A 13477-nucleotide genomic window follows, 5' to 3' on the forward strand; every position below is an offset into this window, starting at 1 on the left:
AGTAAGACACCCAAATAATCCATAAATACAAAGAGATGACCACAGGGACATGTGTGACGGATGCTTACCTTCTGATGCTGCTTTTGCAGCTAAAGATATCTCTACACTACCATTCCATGTTCTCACCATATCTCACCATTCCATGTTCTAAGTTTTATTTATTTAGGGCTTTTTACCTGTTGGGTTTTTTTGTTTGTTTGTTTGTTTGTTTGTTTTTTGGTAGATCTGTCTTGCCTAAGGAACACACACAGAGACGATGTCATACCATATCAGGAGCAGAAGTTAACTTTTTTGGGCAATATCAGAAAGAATAATACAATAATTTGCTAACAGGGATTTGCTATTTTATAGTTACAGATAAAATAGTTTATCTACTTTACAAAGTAATATTAGAGATATATACAGAATCCATGATTTACAAAAAACTTCTGTGATAAAATTTTCTTAATATTTCCCCTAGCAAAAACTGTAAATTTGTTAGAAAAAAACTAATACTCGTTAAAGTATCAAGTAATATAGGACAAGGTATTGTAAAACAAAACACACAGCTGGAAAACATTTTATTTTCTACTTCATATAACATTGTTCAAGACCATATGACTTCAAAAGTCTCTTTCCTGTAACTTTTATGATTTAAAGGTACCACTTAAAAATATTTACTGATGCTATAAATATTATTTTTCCTATATATTAATGATTTTAATGAATGCCATATCCATTATATCTCTTGCTCCTTTGGTCAAAAAGAGAAACAGAAAACTTTAAAATCAAATGTCTAGACGTTCAAAACTGGTTTTTAAGAGAACATACACACAAACCGAATCTACACCAGCAACTATTAGTTAAAAAATTACACACAATTTACAAAGCAAATTTTAAGTTTTAAACAAAAAACAATGGCCAAATTAAAGAAAATTTAAGCATCAGATTTAGTATCTTAAATTTTAGGCTCTCCAGAAATATAGTTTGTGAATAAGAATTACTTCATAAATATATATGTATAAATATAAATAGGTATCTACAGGATCTGTGGTGCCAGAGAAAATCCTTTAAAGAAGAAATTGCACTTTTAGATTTTCAGGATGTTGTCAGATTTACCTTCAAGTGAAACACAGTTACCCATGCAGGTGCTTTTGGCACAAGTGTTCAGGTGAATATTGACACAATCTGAAAACACAACGCTTTTTATTTATTCGCGGAATATGAAGAACCAAACAGAATTCAGAATTCTGACCAAAAAAAATCCCAGATAACTGCAATTACTTAAATACAAAAAATATTGTTTAAAAAGACTGTAAGCCTGCCTCTCTATCTGGAATGTATAAAATTTTACTAGTAATTTTTTTTCCAATCCCTTCAGCAAGAATTCCCAGCTTAATACAAATGTAACACCATCTTTCTGATTCATGTACAACTTGGATCACACCCCAGTATATAAGGACAAAAAATAAATGTACAGTAAAAAGATCGGATAAATGAGCAGAGGCTTTTTGGTCTTGAATTCTTCACCTACGAGTAATGAAGCAGCACTGTAGGCAGCCCAAAACACGCCAAATAGCTTTAAAACAAAAAAAAGAAAGAATAAGGCAGCATATTAGCAAATTAATCAGCATTTTACGTATCAAAGGGAACATTTACAATATTTAAAAAAGTTATCTACCAAGTGAGACTTCCTTTTTTTTTTTTTTTGGTTTTTTTTTCGGAGCTGGGGACAAACCCAGGGCCTTGTGCTTCCTAGGCTCTACCAGCGCTAAATCTACCCTGAGACTTCCTTTTTAAAAAAAAAAAAAAGTTCCTCTGTGTGGCCCTGGCTGTCCTGGAACTAGATCTAGAGCTATAGACCTGGCTTCAAACTCAGATTCACCTGCCACTGCCTTCAAATCGCTGGGACTAAAGATGTGCGCCACTGTGGGCTGGTGCAAGTGACACATTTTAACAATATTTAAACCTTGCTCTGTTTCTTAACTTCTGTAATTAAAAAAGGAAAGAAACCTAATTATAATAATCACCTGTAATCTCCCTCTAAAGAGACACTTGGAGTCAGGCATATTGGCACACACCTACCACTTGAATTCAAGGCAAGCCTGGACTGTAAGAGTCAAAATGTCTCAAAAGACAAACAAAAACCAACAAACAAAAAAACAGCAGCAAACTAAAACACAATACACACCGTATAACTTACTTTTATAAGTGTAGACACCATTTCAAAAGATCCAACCACCAAAAGTATAGGGGCTATTACAATGAGAGGAAGTAATGAATATCCTATAACTCCAAGAACTTGGCCATATGCAACCTGTGAATTTTGAAAAATGAATTTAAGTATCATAGGAATCAGAATACTTATTTTAACCACTTTTCAATACCATGTTCTTTGTCTGACTGACACAAGCACCAGAACAAAGAAATCATAAAGTATCATATCCCATGTACTTCAATCTATCATCTCATGTTATATATTCTGAGCCTTCTTACCACTGTATTTTCAATATGCTCCAGTGTCCTGGTCCTGATACTCAAAACCCACACTGCCAGACCTCGTCTCTAGCTGCAGGATTGAGTCTAGCCATCTTCAATAAAGATCACTGCATTGAATACAGGTAATACACACACACACACACACACACACACACACACACACACACACACACACAGACAGACAGACAGACAGACAGACAGACAGACACACACACACACACACACACACACACACACACACACACACACACACACAGAATAAAGTAACTTTTTGTTTGTTTTCTGAGACAGGGTTTCTCTGTGTATCCCTGGCTGTTGTGGAACTCACCTTGTAGACCAGGCTGGCCTCAAACTCCCAGAACTCCACCTGCTTCTTCTTCCCGGGTGATGGGATTAAAGGCAAGTGCCACATCTGGCAGAAGTAACGTTTTATAAATGACATAAATGTGTTGTTGCAAAATCCATTCAGAGGAATTTGTTTTTTTAAACATTTCTTTTGTGTGCCTGAGTGTTTTGTCTGCATATATGATCTATGCCACACATGCATGCCTGGTGCCTGAGCAAGTGGCAAGTGCCCATGTGATTGCTGGGAATTGAACCCAGTGCTTTGCAAGAAAAGTCTCTTAACCACTGAGCTAACTCTGCTGACCTCCGAGTAATTTTTAATGACCAGTTCATGTATAAAGACTGAAATTCCTAACTGAACAAACCTTCAAGAAACTACTGCTTGCTGCATTTTGGAGAAGTGTTTAGGAACAGAATGTAAATACTCTATTTTCAGCTGTCTACCCGTGTGAAACCTTGGTCTCTCCTTACAGTTATTAACTAAAACCAGACATTATAAGGCACTGAATGAAGAAAGGCAGTCTGAAAGGCTGGCTTCTATGAAGCCATGTGTTAAGCTACTATTTAACATTTCTGTTTTGGAAAGACAAGAGCTATCTTTAGCTAAAATGTACTATTTACACTTAAAATGTAGCCAGTTTGCTGACTTTAAGTAAGTATTTAGCTTTAAGTTTTTGGCTAAGAGTGGTGGCACATATTAGCAAGCCCAGTTCTTGAGTGATATAGACAAGAGGACCAAAAGCTAAAGCCCTCATCTATGAGATGTTCTCTCAAAAAATATCAAAAACCCAATCTACTCTCTAACAGGACAAATATTGAGAAACACTGAAAAGTCTCTATGGCAATGGAGAACTGGCTAGAGACCAGTTGTCAACTCTTATGCTTCTATGAAGAGCATTATAGTGTGATAGGTAAGAAGGGATCTTTCCTCTCGTCTTCTTTCCTTATGTTTATAGAGTAGATTTAATATCTGTATTGATCATCTGAAAGGATCTGGTATAACTTAAAGACAATCTGGGATTAAGACCCATTTAGTATTGTTGCACATGCCTTTAGTTCCAGCACTTGAGAGAGAGGCAGAGTTCTGAGAGTTCAAGTCAATCTCATCCACACAGTGAGTTCCAGGCTAGCTAGGGCTACCTAACGAGTCTGTCTAGAAAACAGCATAAAAACAAACACTAAGAAAAATACTTTTTAAAATTAAGTACTTACTTCTCCACCAAGAACTCTAGCCAGTAAGAAAATTGTCAGTGAACCAAATATCCAAATGGTTATAATCCATGAGACCACCTTAAAGAGGAAAAAAAATCATTAATTAACAAACGAGTTTTGAGAAATCCAATTCTCTGCTATGTAAGATAGCTTAGCTGGCCCCAGTTCAGGTCTGAACTTCTCTTAGTTCTCAAGTACATTTCCAAGTCTTACAGATGGGAACTGTAATACAGGCTAATACCCAAATGCAAGTTCAACAATTACTGCTTACAGAAACGTCAGTATTTCAAGATCACAATAAAAAAATAACTTTAAAGAAGACAAAATGTTTACTCCTAGTCCTCTGACTCATCATATCCTGCAAGCAAAAGTCATTCCCAAATAAGTTGTCAGTTTTCCTAAGAAGTCTTTAAAACTTATTTAAGATATGTGTATACATTTAACACTGTGTCCTGGGAAAGTCTGCAAACACGCCACTAGAAATAAAAACATACTGATTGCCTAGATCTTGGTTTCCTTTTCTTTTTTTCTTTTTTTTTTTCGGAGCTGGGGACCAAACCCAGGGCCTTGCGCTTCCTAGGCAAGCGCTCTCCCACTGAGCTAAATCCCCACCCCCTTGGTTTCCTTTTCAATTTCAACAAATTCTTTTTTTTTTTTTTAAGATTTATTCATTTATTATATATAAGTACACTGTAGCTGTCTTCAGATACACCAGAAGAGGGCATCGGATCTCTTTACAGATGGTTGTGAGCCACCATGTGGTTGCTGGGAATTGAACTCAGGACCTCTGGAAGAGTAGTCGGGTGCTCTTAACCACTGAGCCATCTCTCCAGCCCCTCAACAAATTCTTACACTGTAGTGCAGGCTGCCTTTAAATTTACTATGAAGATCAGGACAGCCTCACACTTACATCAGTCTTCACCTCAGCCTCCTACTACACCCAGCTTCTAGATTTTGGCTTCTAAATATTCCCTCACTAAAACTGACTCTTTTGAAGAATACTGACTGCTTCCAAGGCTAGAAGAAAGGGTATATTCAAAAAGTATGCAACATGGAGGTGGGAAATAGCGTTAAGTGGAATCCCATGAGCCACACAAAATGCTGGGTGAAGAGGCATACACTTGTAATCCCAGCACTGGGGAATGGGGACAGAACCTAGGCTAAATGGCAAATCTCAAGTCTAATTTTATACACTGGTTCAAAAAACAAAGTAGATGGTGTCCTGGTATTCACTTTTAAACACACAAATCCACACTCACCTTCACACACACATACACAAAGTAAAGGATATGTTCAAAGGTCATAAAAAACCCAAAGAAGCTCCCAATGGCTAAAGCTGGAATAATCTGAAGAACCCATACTGATGTAAATAACTGGATAATTAAGTAACAGGAAAGTAGGGTAGCTGTTCCTTAAAAAATATTTACTAATAAGCATAGATGAAATGAAGGAAATAGGATAATCACCATTAAATGAATATAATAGTAATAATTGGGTTGAAAATTTATTAGGCTTAAGTTTGATGAGAAACACAATATTTACATAATTGCAAATTATCTGTAGAACATATTAATGATAAAAAAATAAGCAAAATTAGGGGCTTATAACTATCTTTTTTTAATTTATTAATTTTTATTTATATGAGTACTTTATAGCTGTCTTCAGACACATCAGAAGAGGATATCAGATCTCATTACAGATGGTTGTGAGCCACCATGTGGTTGCTGGGAATTGAACTCAGGACCTCTGGCAAAGCAGCCAGTACTCTTAACCACTGAGCCATCTCTCCAGCCCAACTATCTTTTTTTAAAAGACTTATTAATTATATATAAGTGCACTGTAGCTGTCTTCAGACATACCAGAAGAGGGCATCAGATCTCATTACAGATGATTGTGAGCCACCATGTGGTTGCTGGGATTTGAACTCAGGTCCTCTGGAAGAACAGCCAGTGCTCTTAACCACTGAGCCATCTCTCCAGCCCTCATACCTGTATCTTTTTTTTTTTTAAAGATTTATTAATTTATTATATATAAGTACACTGTAGCTGTCTTCAGATACACCAGAAGAGGGCATCACATCTCTTTACAGATGGTTGTGAGCCACCATGTGGTTGCTGGGAATTGAACTCAGGACCTCTGGAAGAGCAGTCAGTGCTCTTAACCGTTGAGCCATCTCTCCAGCACCCATACCTGTATCTTAATACTCAAAAATCTGAGGCAGGAGGATCAAAAGATAAAGGCCTACCTAGGCTATTGAGTGAGCCCCCCAAAAATAAAAACATAAAAATTGGGCTAGATATACCGCTCAGGGATAAAGCACTTAGAAAGTGCAAGGCCTATATTTGTTTGCTTTCCTATGGCTGTGATAAAGACCATGTCCAAAAGGAACATGTTTGGGATTTTTGTTTTTTTGTTTTCTTCTTGCTTTCTTGAGACAAGGTCTCACCTGAGACTATGTATTTATTCTCAAGGGTTCTGGAACCAGCTATGTAGACCTGGCTGGCCTCCCAAGTGCTGGGATTAAAGGTGTGCACTACAACATCTGGCCTAATATCAATTGATAAGACAATTTAAAAGCACCCAAGAAACAGACCATGGTCTATCTGAGAGGGAGTTTCTAGACTGGACTAATGGATATGGAAACCTACCCTAAATATGAGTGGCATTATTCCATGAGCACTGGCTAAATGAAACGGAAGAGCAAGCCTTCCCATGATGTCATCCCCGCTTTGAAATGAGAGCCAGGATGAATGCTTACTTCACTAAGCTGCTTTTGCTAGGTATTTAGTCACACAACGAAGTTAACTAGTAGAGGCTGAAAAGATGGCTGTCATCAAGAACACACATCACTTCCAGAAGACCCAAGTCCAAATTGCCAGCATTCACACTGGGCATGACTTCAACTGTAGAATTCAATGCCTCTGACTTTCCCAGTTACCAGCACACCATGCACATACCCACATATACATTCATTTTTTGAGATACAATTTTGTTTTTTGTTGAGATAGTAGACCAGACTGTGCTTGAACTCAGAAATCCACCTGCTTCTGCGTCACACATATAACTAAAAATAGCAAAATGAATCATAAAAAAATTAATCAAGGGGTTGGAGATTTAGCTCAGTGGTAGAGCACTTGCCTAGCAAGTACAAGGCCCTGGGTTCGGTCCCCAGCTCCGAAAAAAAGAAAAGAGAAAAAAAAAAATTAATCAACAGTGATAGTGTTGTACATCTTTAATACCAGAACTTGGGAGATAGAGGCAGGCAGATCTCTGAGTTCGAGACCAGTCTGATCTATAGAACAAGTTCTAGGACAGCCAGGGCTACACAAAGAAACCCTATTTCAAAAAAACAAAAACAAACAAACTTAATAAAATTTGAAAAATCTGGGGCTAGAGAGACAGTTTAGCAGTTAAGAGTATTGTTCTTGCAAGGGACCCAGGTTTGAGTCCTAGCATCCACAGGATGGCCAAACCAGACAAAGCTAGCTCCAGGCAATCCAACAGGCATGCACTTAGTGCACATACTTTCATGTAGACAAAACACACAAAGTAAAATGAATAAGTCTTAAAAAATGCAAAAACTGGGCTGGAGAGATGGCTCAGTGGTTAAGAGCACTGACTGCTCTTCCAGAGGTCCTGATTTCAAATCCCAGCAACCACATGGTGGCTCACAACCATCTGTAATGGGATCAGATGTCCTCTTCTGGTGTGTCTGAAGACAATGACAGTGTACTTACATATAATAAATAAATGTTTAAAAAAAATGCAAAAACTGAAAAAGAACTAGTCCAAGGTACTCCTTAATTAAATCATTATGAAACAATTTCAGGAATGAACAAATAAGAGTAAAATAGATAGGGCAAAATGTCTTAAATATAATGTATTTTTATAGTAAATATATAATTACATTTTTTTAAGATCAGCCTGCCTCTGCCTTCTGAGCGCTGGAATGAAAAAGGTGCACCAGCACTGCCCACCAACCTAACGTTTGAGTCTCATAAAAAGATATAACGTCCATAATAAACTGAGGTATACTTACCCTAAACTGTCCATATAATGATATCATGGAGAAGAACAGAACAACAGCCAGTGGACCCCAAAAGTCAGGATTGTCTCTCACCACTTGTCTATTAAAACCAAGCGATGGCATTGGCATCAAAACACAGCGGATTTTGTAGTAAATATCCTTTAGGTCAATGTCCAATTCTTCCCTATAATTCAAAAATAAGATCTTAAAACATGTAATTTTAAATAGTAAAACAGATTTAAAGGAACTTTAAACAAGACTGTATGATATCCATAGGTCAACATCTGTATTTAAGTACATGTTAGACTGATTCCATGGTAAAAAGAAATATTTCAACTTTAGAGATGTTAAAACATCTCCCAATCTCGGAATTGCTGGTGCTTTGAAACTGTTAGTAGTATGGAATGAGACCAAAACTTCCAGGATCTGCCTCTTTCCCAGTACTGGAATGAAGGTGTGTGCTACATTGCATGGAAATAATTAAACTTTAAACCTGAATTTCAGCCTAACTACTCAAGAATCTTGCTTTTAGATGACACTGATTATCTGGGATCAGAGCTCATGTGTTTGTGTGCATGAGTCTTGCCAAGTATCCTTGCTGGTCTGTCTCCAAAGTGTTGGGATTATAGGAGTGTGGCGGCAGAGTGGACCTTGTTGTTTTAAAGATACATTTATTTACTGACATGTGAGTGTGTATCTGTCTGCATGAGTATTGCACAGCTCTGTGTGAGTCAAAGTGCCTGCGCACACTCAGCCTGTCCAGAGGAAGGGGTTGTGTTCTCTTCTCCATCACTCTCCATGGATTCCTTTGGAGAGAGGACCTAGGTCTAGGTTTTCTGGGGGTAAACTCCTGATTCTCATGTTTCTATCTCTCAAATACTAAGATTACAAGCATATTAAAAGCCTCGCTTTCAGTTTTATGCATTTAAAAGATTTTTTATGGGTTGGGGATTTAGCTCAGTGGTTGGGCGCTTGCCAAGCAAGGGCAAGGCCCTGGGTTCAGTCCCCAGCTCCAAAAAAAAGGAAAAAAAAAAAAAAAAAAAAAAGATTTTTATGAGTGTTTTATCTTCATGTATGTCTGTGTAATACATGAGTGCCTGGTGCCCTCAGAAGAGGAATTTGGGAGCTGGAGAGATGGCTCAGCAGGTAAGAACACCAACTGCTCTTCCAGAGGTCCTGAGTTCAATTCCCAGCAACCACATGGTGGCTCACAATCATCTGTAATGGGATCTGGTGTCCTTTTCTGGTGTGTCTTCAGACAACTACAGTGTACTCATATTCAATATTTTTTTAAAAGAAGGAGGAATTTGGATCCCCTAAAACTGTCCTGTAGGTCCTGTGAATAATGCTCTTAACCACTGTGCCACTTCTCCAGGCCCCATTTTAAAAATTCCTGACAACCTGTACAATCCCAGTACTTGGAAGGCAGAGGTAGGCAGATCTCTGAGTGACAGCCTCTGGTCTACAGAGTAAGTTCCAATCCTGACTTGGAAAAAAAGAAAACGGACAAAATTCCTGCTATCCAGGTTAAAGAAACCTTTCATAATTGCTTCAGTTTCTTTTTTCCTGAGACAGGGTTTCTCTGTGCAGCCTTGGCTCCTAGAACTCTCTGTAGACCAGGCTGACTTCAACCTTCCACCTGGTTTTGCCTTCTGAGTGCTGGGATTAAGGGCATGTACCTCAGCTGACCTATACTGCATCAGATTGTAAAAAGACTAGTAAAACTGAAAACTGCTGTTGTTAAAGACTTACTTGTGTGTGTGTGTGTGTTTCTCTAAGTGTGTGACGTCAGAGACAGTGTCAGACCCCGGGAGCTGGAGCTAAGGCAGCTGTGTCCCTGATATGGTGTTGGACTACACTCGAGTGCTGAGACAGCAGGGAGCACTCTAACTGCTGAGCCACCCCACTATTCCTTCCCAAAGCTCTCTATTTCATCTCTATTATTTTTCACCAAAAAAGCTAAGATTTTCCTCATCTGTCTTTAAAAATATCAAAAAATATAAGCATCCTACAGATTAGGTCTTAAAAACACAAATTACATATTCTTTCACATACAAAAGTGGCTTGTTATCTTCAGGATCCTCATCTTCAACTTCCAAAAGCCAGCCGTAGCCTCTCTGTCTCAGAAATGTCGTTGCTGTAGATTCTTTGATGAAATCTCCACTTACACCGAGGTTTAATTTGACATCTGGAGCTGCTATAGAACCACTGAGATATTAGAAGAGAAGACAAAACTGTAAACCAGGGTGAAATATGTAAATCTGAACCAATATATACATATACACACACACACACACACACACACACACACACACACATATACATATATATATAATATATAATATATATATTCAAGTAGCTATGATTTGCCAATCTCTGTGAATATTTGCTATTATAATCTTCAAATTTTATAAATAAAATTTTTTTAATCAATGATAAACATTGTACTACTTTTCATTTTACAGAAATGAATTTTAGAGAAAAACAAAACAAAGCTAAACAGAAGAGGTGAACAGCAAGCCAGATACAATGGAACATGCCTGTAATTCCAGCACTCAGGAGGCTAAGGCATGTAGCCCAGGCTGACCCCAATTTCAATACTTAGACAAGAATGATGGTGAAGTTTGGACCTTCCTGCCCTACCTCCCAAATGCTAGGATGAATCACCATACCTACAATATTTATATACTGCTGGAGATTAGACTCAGAGCCTCCTGCCTAGTACCAAGTAAGCTACCCAGTCAGTTCTTTGTATAACATTTATCAACCCACTGAAATTTTTACCTTGTTCTCATGAGTACATTATCCGCAGGATACATTTTGTAAAATTTCATATCCATAAAGTTTTCCTGAGACAAGGTCTCACCTTAGTCCATGCTGGTCCTTAACTGTTGCTAGTCCTCCAATCTCAGCCTACCAAGAGCAGTGCTTACAGACGTGATTCACCTTGCCTGGCTTTCTCTGATCTAGTTAGGAATTACTTTTTTCTTCTCTTTTAGTCTTTTATGAAATTTTAAGCCAATGCTTCTAAAATATTAATATGTTTATGACTTACTCAGGGACACTGATAAACTATAAACCCAGAGGAAGGGAGATTATTATACCTAGATGTGTGCCAGGTAATATTAATTCTGCTGGCCTAGAGACATAAACCAGATACAAAATTATCTATTTGTCTGACATAAACTAAGGACATCCAATCACTCTGGAGGCTCAGGAAAGAGCACATGTTCAAGGCAATATTGGGCTACATGCTGAGTTCATGGCCAGCCTGAGTGACTTAGTGAGACTGTCTCAGACTAAAATTTAAAATAGAAGCTGAGCTGTATGTGGTAGTCTATGCCTTTAATCCCTGAAGTAGGCTCCCTTGTCTACATAGAGTTCTAAGCCAACCAGAGTGACATAGTGAAACCCTGTCTCACTTTTAAAAAGAAAAAGAAAAAGAAAAAAAAAAAAACTTTAAAAAAAAAAAAAAAGGGCTGGAGAGATGGCTCAGCGGTTAAAGCACCAACTGCTCTTCCAGAGGTCCTGAGTTCAAATCCCAGCAACCACATGGTGGCTCACAACCATCTGTAATGAGATCTGATGCCCTCTTCTGGTTGTCTGAGGACAAAATGTACTTATATATAATAAATGAATAAATCTTAAAAAAAAAAAAAAACTTTTAAAAAAAAAAAAAAAAATGCAAAAAGCAAAAAAGAATAAAAAAATTAAGGAAGAAACAAATCACATTTATAGAAATCAGATTTCTGAGAAAATTTACGATTATCTCTATAAACTGAAATTTCTTTTCTTTCTACTTTGTTGAGACAAAGTTTCAATATGTAATCCTGTGGAGCAGAGAACTTGTAATGTAGTCCAAGCTGGCCTTTAATTCAGGTATCTCTCTGCCTTCCAAGTGCTGGGATCCAAGGGGTTCACCACCAGATATGCCCTGGCCTCTTGAACTGTTCTACAGCGCAATCAACTTTTTTATATTGGGCAGTTAAATCTGGTCCCTGGGAAGTAAATAAAATTAAAAGCCAAAACACTAGCAGATGGAAAAGTCGGGATACAAGGACTTGAACTAAGGGGTGGGGGATGGGGATCCCGTGCAGCAGAAAAATCTTTTTTTTTTTTTTTTTTTTCCTTCTGCTCTTTTGAGCAAGAACAATTGCCTGCTCAAAACTATACAAGCCAAGTCTGTAGAGGCTGCTGGGGACACTGCATTGAATTCCTGAAGCTTCAAATGCTCCTCCTAAATCCAGTTTTCTGAATATTGTGGTCAAACACTACAAATTGTGTGGACACAGGGATCCAGGCAAGAAATCAAATTCAATTAAAAAAAAAAACAAAAAAACAAACACCACCAACAAAAAACAGGTCTCCTTTGAAGGAAGTTCCTCTTAACCTGCCAAACAGTAACCTCGGTGGGGTAAAAGGTTTTCCTATTAATAGCAGACCAACACAGCTCCACTTCGTTCTCACTTAGATCCCCCTCTCTTTTGAGTAACTGCGGAGCGGAGCACTTCAGAAACCTTACACAGATCAGCGGGTTCACTTGTGAACCAGCCACACGGGGACCCAGCCCGCAGCCTGGGTGGTGAGGCCGAACGCAGAGTCCGCACCCCGCACCCTCCCTAGTCACCCGAGGCCTCCGGAAAGGCCTAGGGAATCACAGGGGCGGAGTCCCCACTTTGCCACCCCCGCCCCGAAGCCCTGTCAGCCTCGGCCTCACCTTCTGCGTCCGCCGAAGAGACAAAGGTGAAGTCCCCGTTGGCAGGCGCATAGGCCGGGGGCGGGCCCGGAGGCTGCATTCCGCTGGCCTCGGAGCCCGCGAAGGTGCTGGGGAGCGGCTGGGCCCGGGCCTCGGGGACGACCTGCTAAGGGGCGGCCTGCGAGCCAGGAGGCGCTGGCTGGGGCGAGGTGGAGACGCGCGAGCCAGTCCACCCTGCTGCTCCTAACGAGGTCGCACCAGAGCCCAGCCGGTGGCGAACACCCAAGCACCACGACGCCGGCGCCCTGACAGGACCATAACAGTGACAGCGCCGCCTGGATTGGCTGTTTGTAATCTGCTCAACTATTGGCTCCCGTGAGAAGGTTCTGATTGGCTGTTTCTGTTGTTGATTCCGGAAACCACCCGAGCACCGGAAATGACCTCCGAAATCTCCGTCCCGCCCTCACCAGCTGTTTATTTAAATAGTTCACACTATTTACCCGTTTCAGGTTTTATAAACATATCTTCTTCGTTGTTTAGCAGAATTTGAGAAGTTAGTCGTTTGATGGCTCATACTTGTATCCTGGAACTCCTAGAGGCTGAGGCGAGAGAATTGTTGCGACTTCGAGGGCAGCATTGGCTAAAGAGTGAGGCCCCGCCTCAAAGCAAGAAAACCAAAAAAACCAACAAAAACTACTTAAGTTTCAAGACTTCACCCC

At 39.3% G+C, this 13477-nt stretch overlaps 1 protein-coding gene across 1 annotated transcript; it reads right to left on the minus strand.

The window, feature by feature from the left end:
• Positions 1 to 269: 269 nt before the first annotated feature.
• Yipf4 (Yip1 domain family member 4) lies at positions 270 to 13086 on the minus strand. Its single transcript, XM_032908922.1, has 6 exons — positions 12780 to 13086; positions 10118 to 10277; positions 8075 to 8246; positions 4036 to 4113; positions 2183 to 2296; positions 270 to 1558 (listed from the first exon to the last, which is right to left on the minus strand). Exons 1-6 carry the CDS (start codon positions 12856 to 12858, stop codon positions 1421 to 1423), a joined length of 741 nt encoding a protein of 246 aa, XP_032764813.1. The 5' UTR covers positions 12859 to 13086; the 3' UTR covers positions 270 to 1420.
• Positions 13087 to 13477: the final 391 nt, after the last annotated feature.

This window comes from Rattus rattus, chromosome 7 (genome assembly GCF_011064425.1).
Source record: "Rattus rattus isolate New Zealand chromosome 7, Rrattus_CSIRO_v1, whole genome shotgun sequence".
In the NCBI taxonomy this organism is placed as follows: domain Eukaryota; kingdom Metazoa; phylum Chordata; class Mammalia; order Rodentia; family Muridae; genus Rattus; species Rattus rattus.

Bases quoted from the DNA above. Each gene is read 5' to 3' on its own strand.
- Yipf4 (XM_032908922.1), bottom strand. From the start codon at position 12,858: ATGCAGCCTCCGGGCCCGCCCCCGGCCTATGCGCCTGCCAACGGGGAC. The intron at 2,297-4,035 runs GTAAGTACTTAA...CAAAATTCACAG, and splicing joins CTAGAGTTCTTGGTGGAGAA to GTTGCATATGGCCAAGTTCT. The intron at 1,559-2,182 runs GTAAGTTATACG...TTTGTTTTAAAG, and splicing joins TGGTGTCTACACTTATAAAA to CTATTTGGCGTGTTTTGGGC.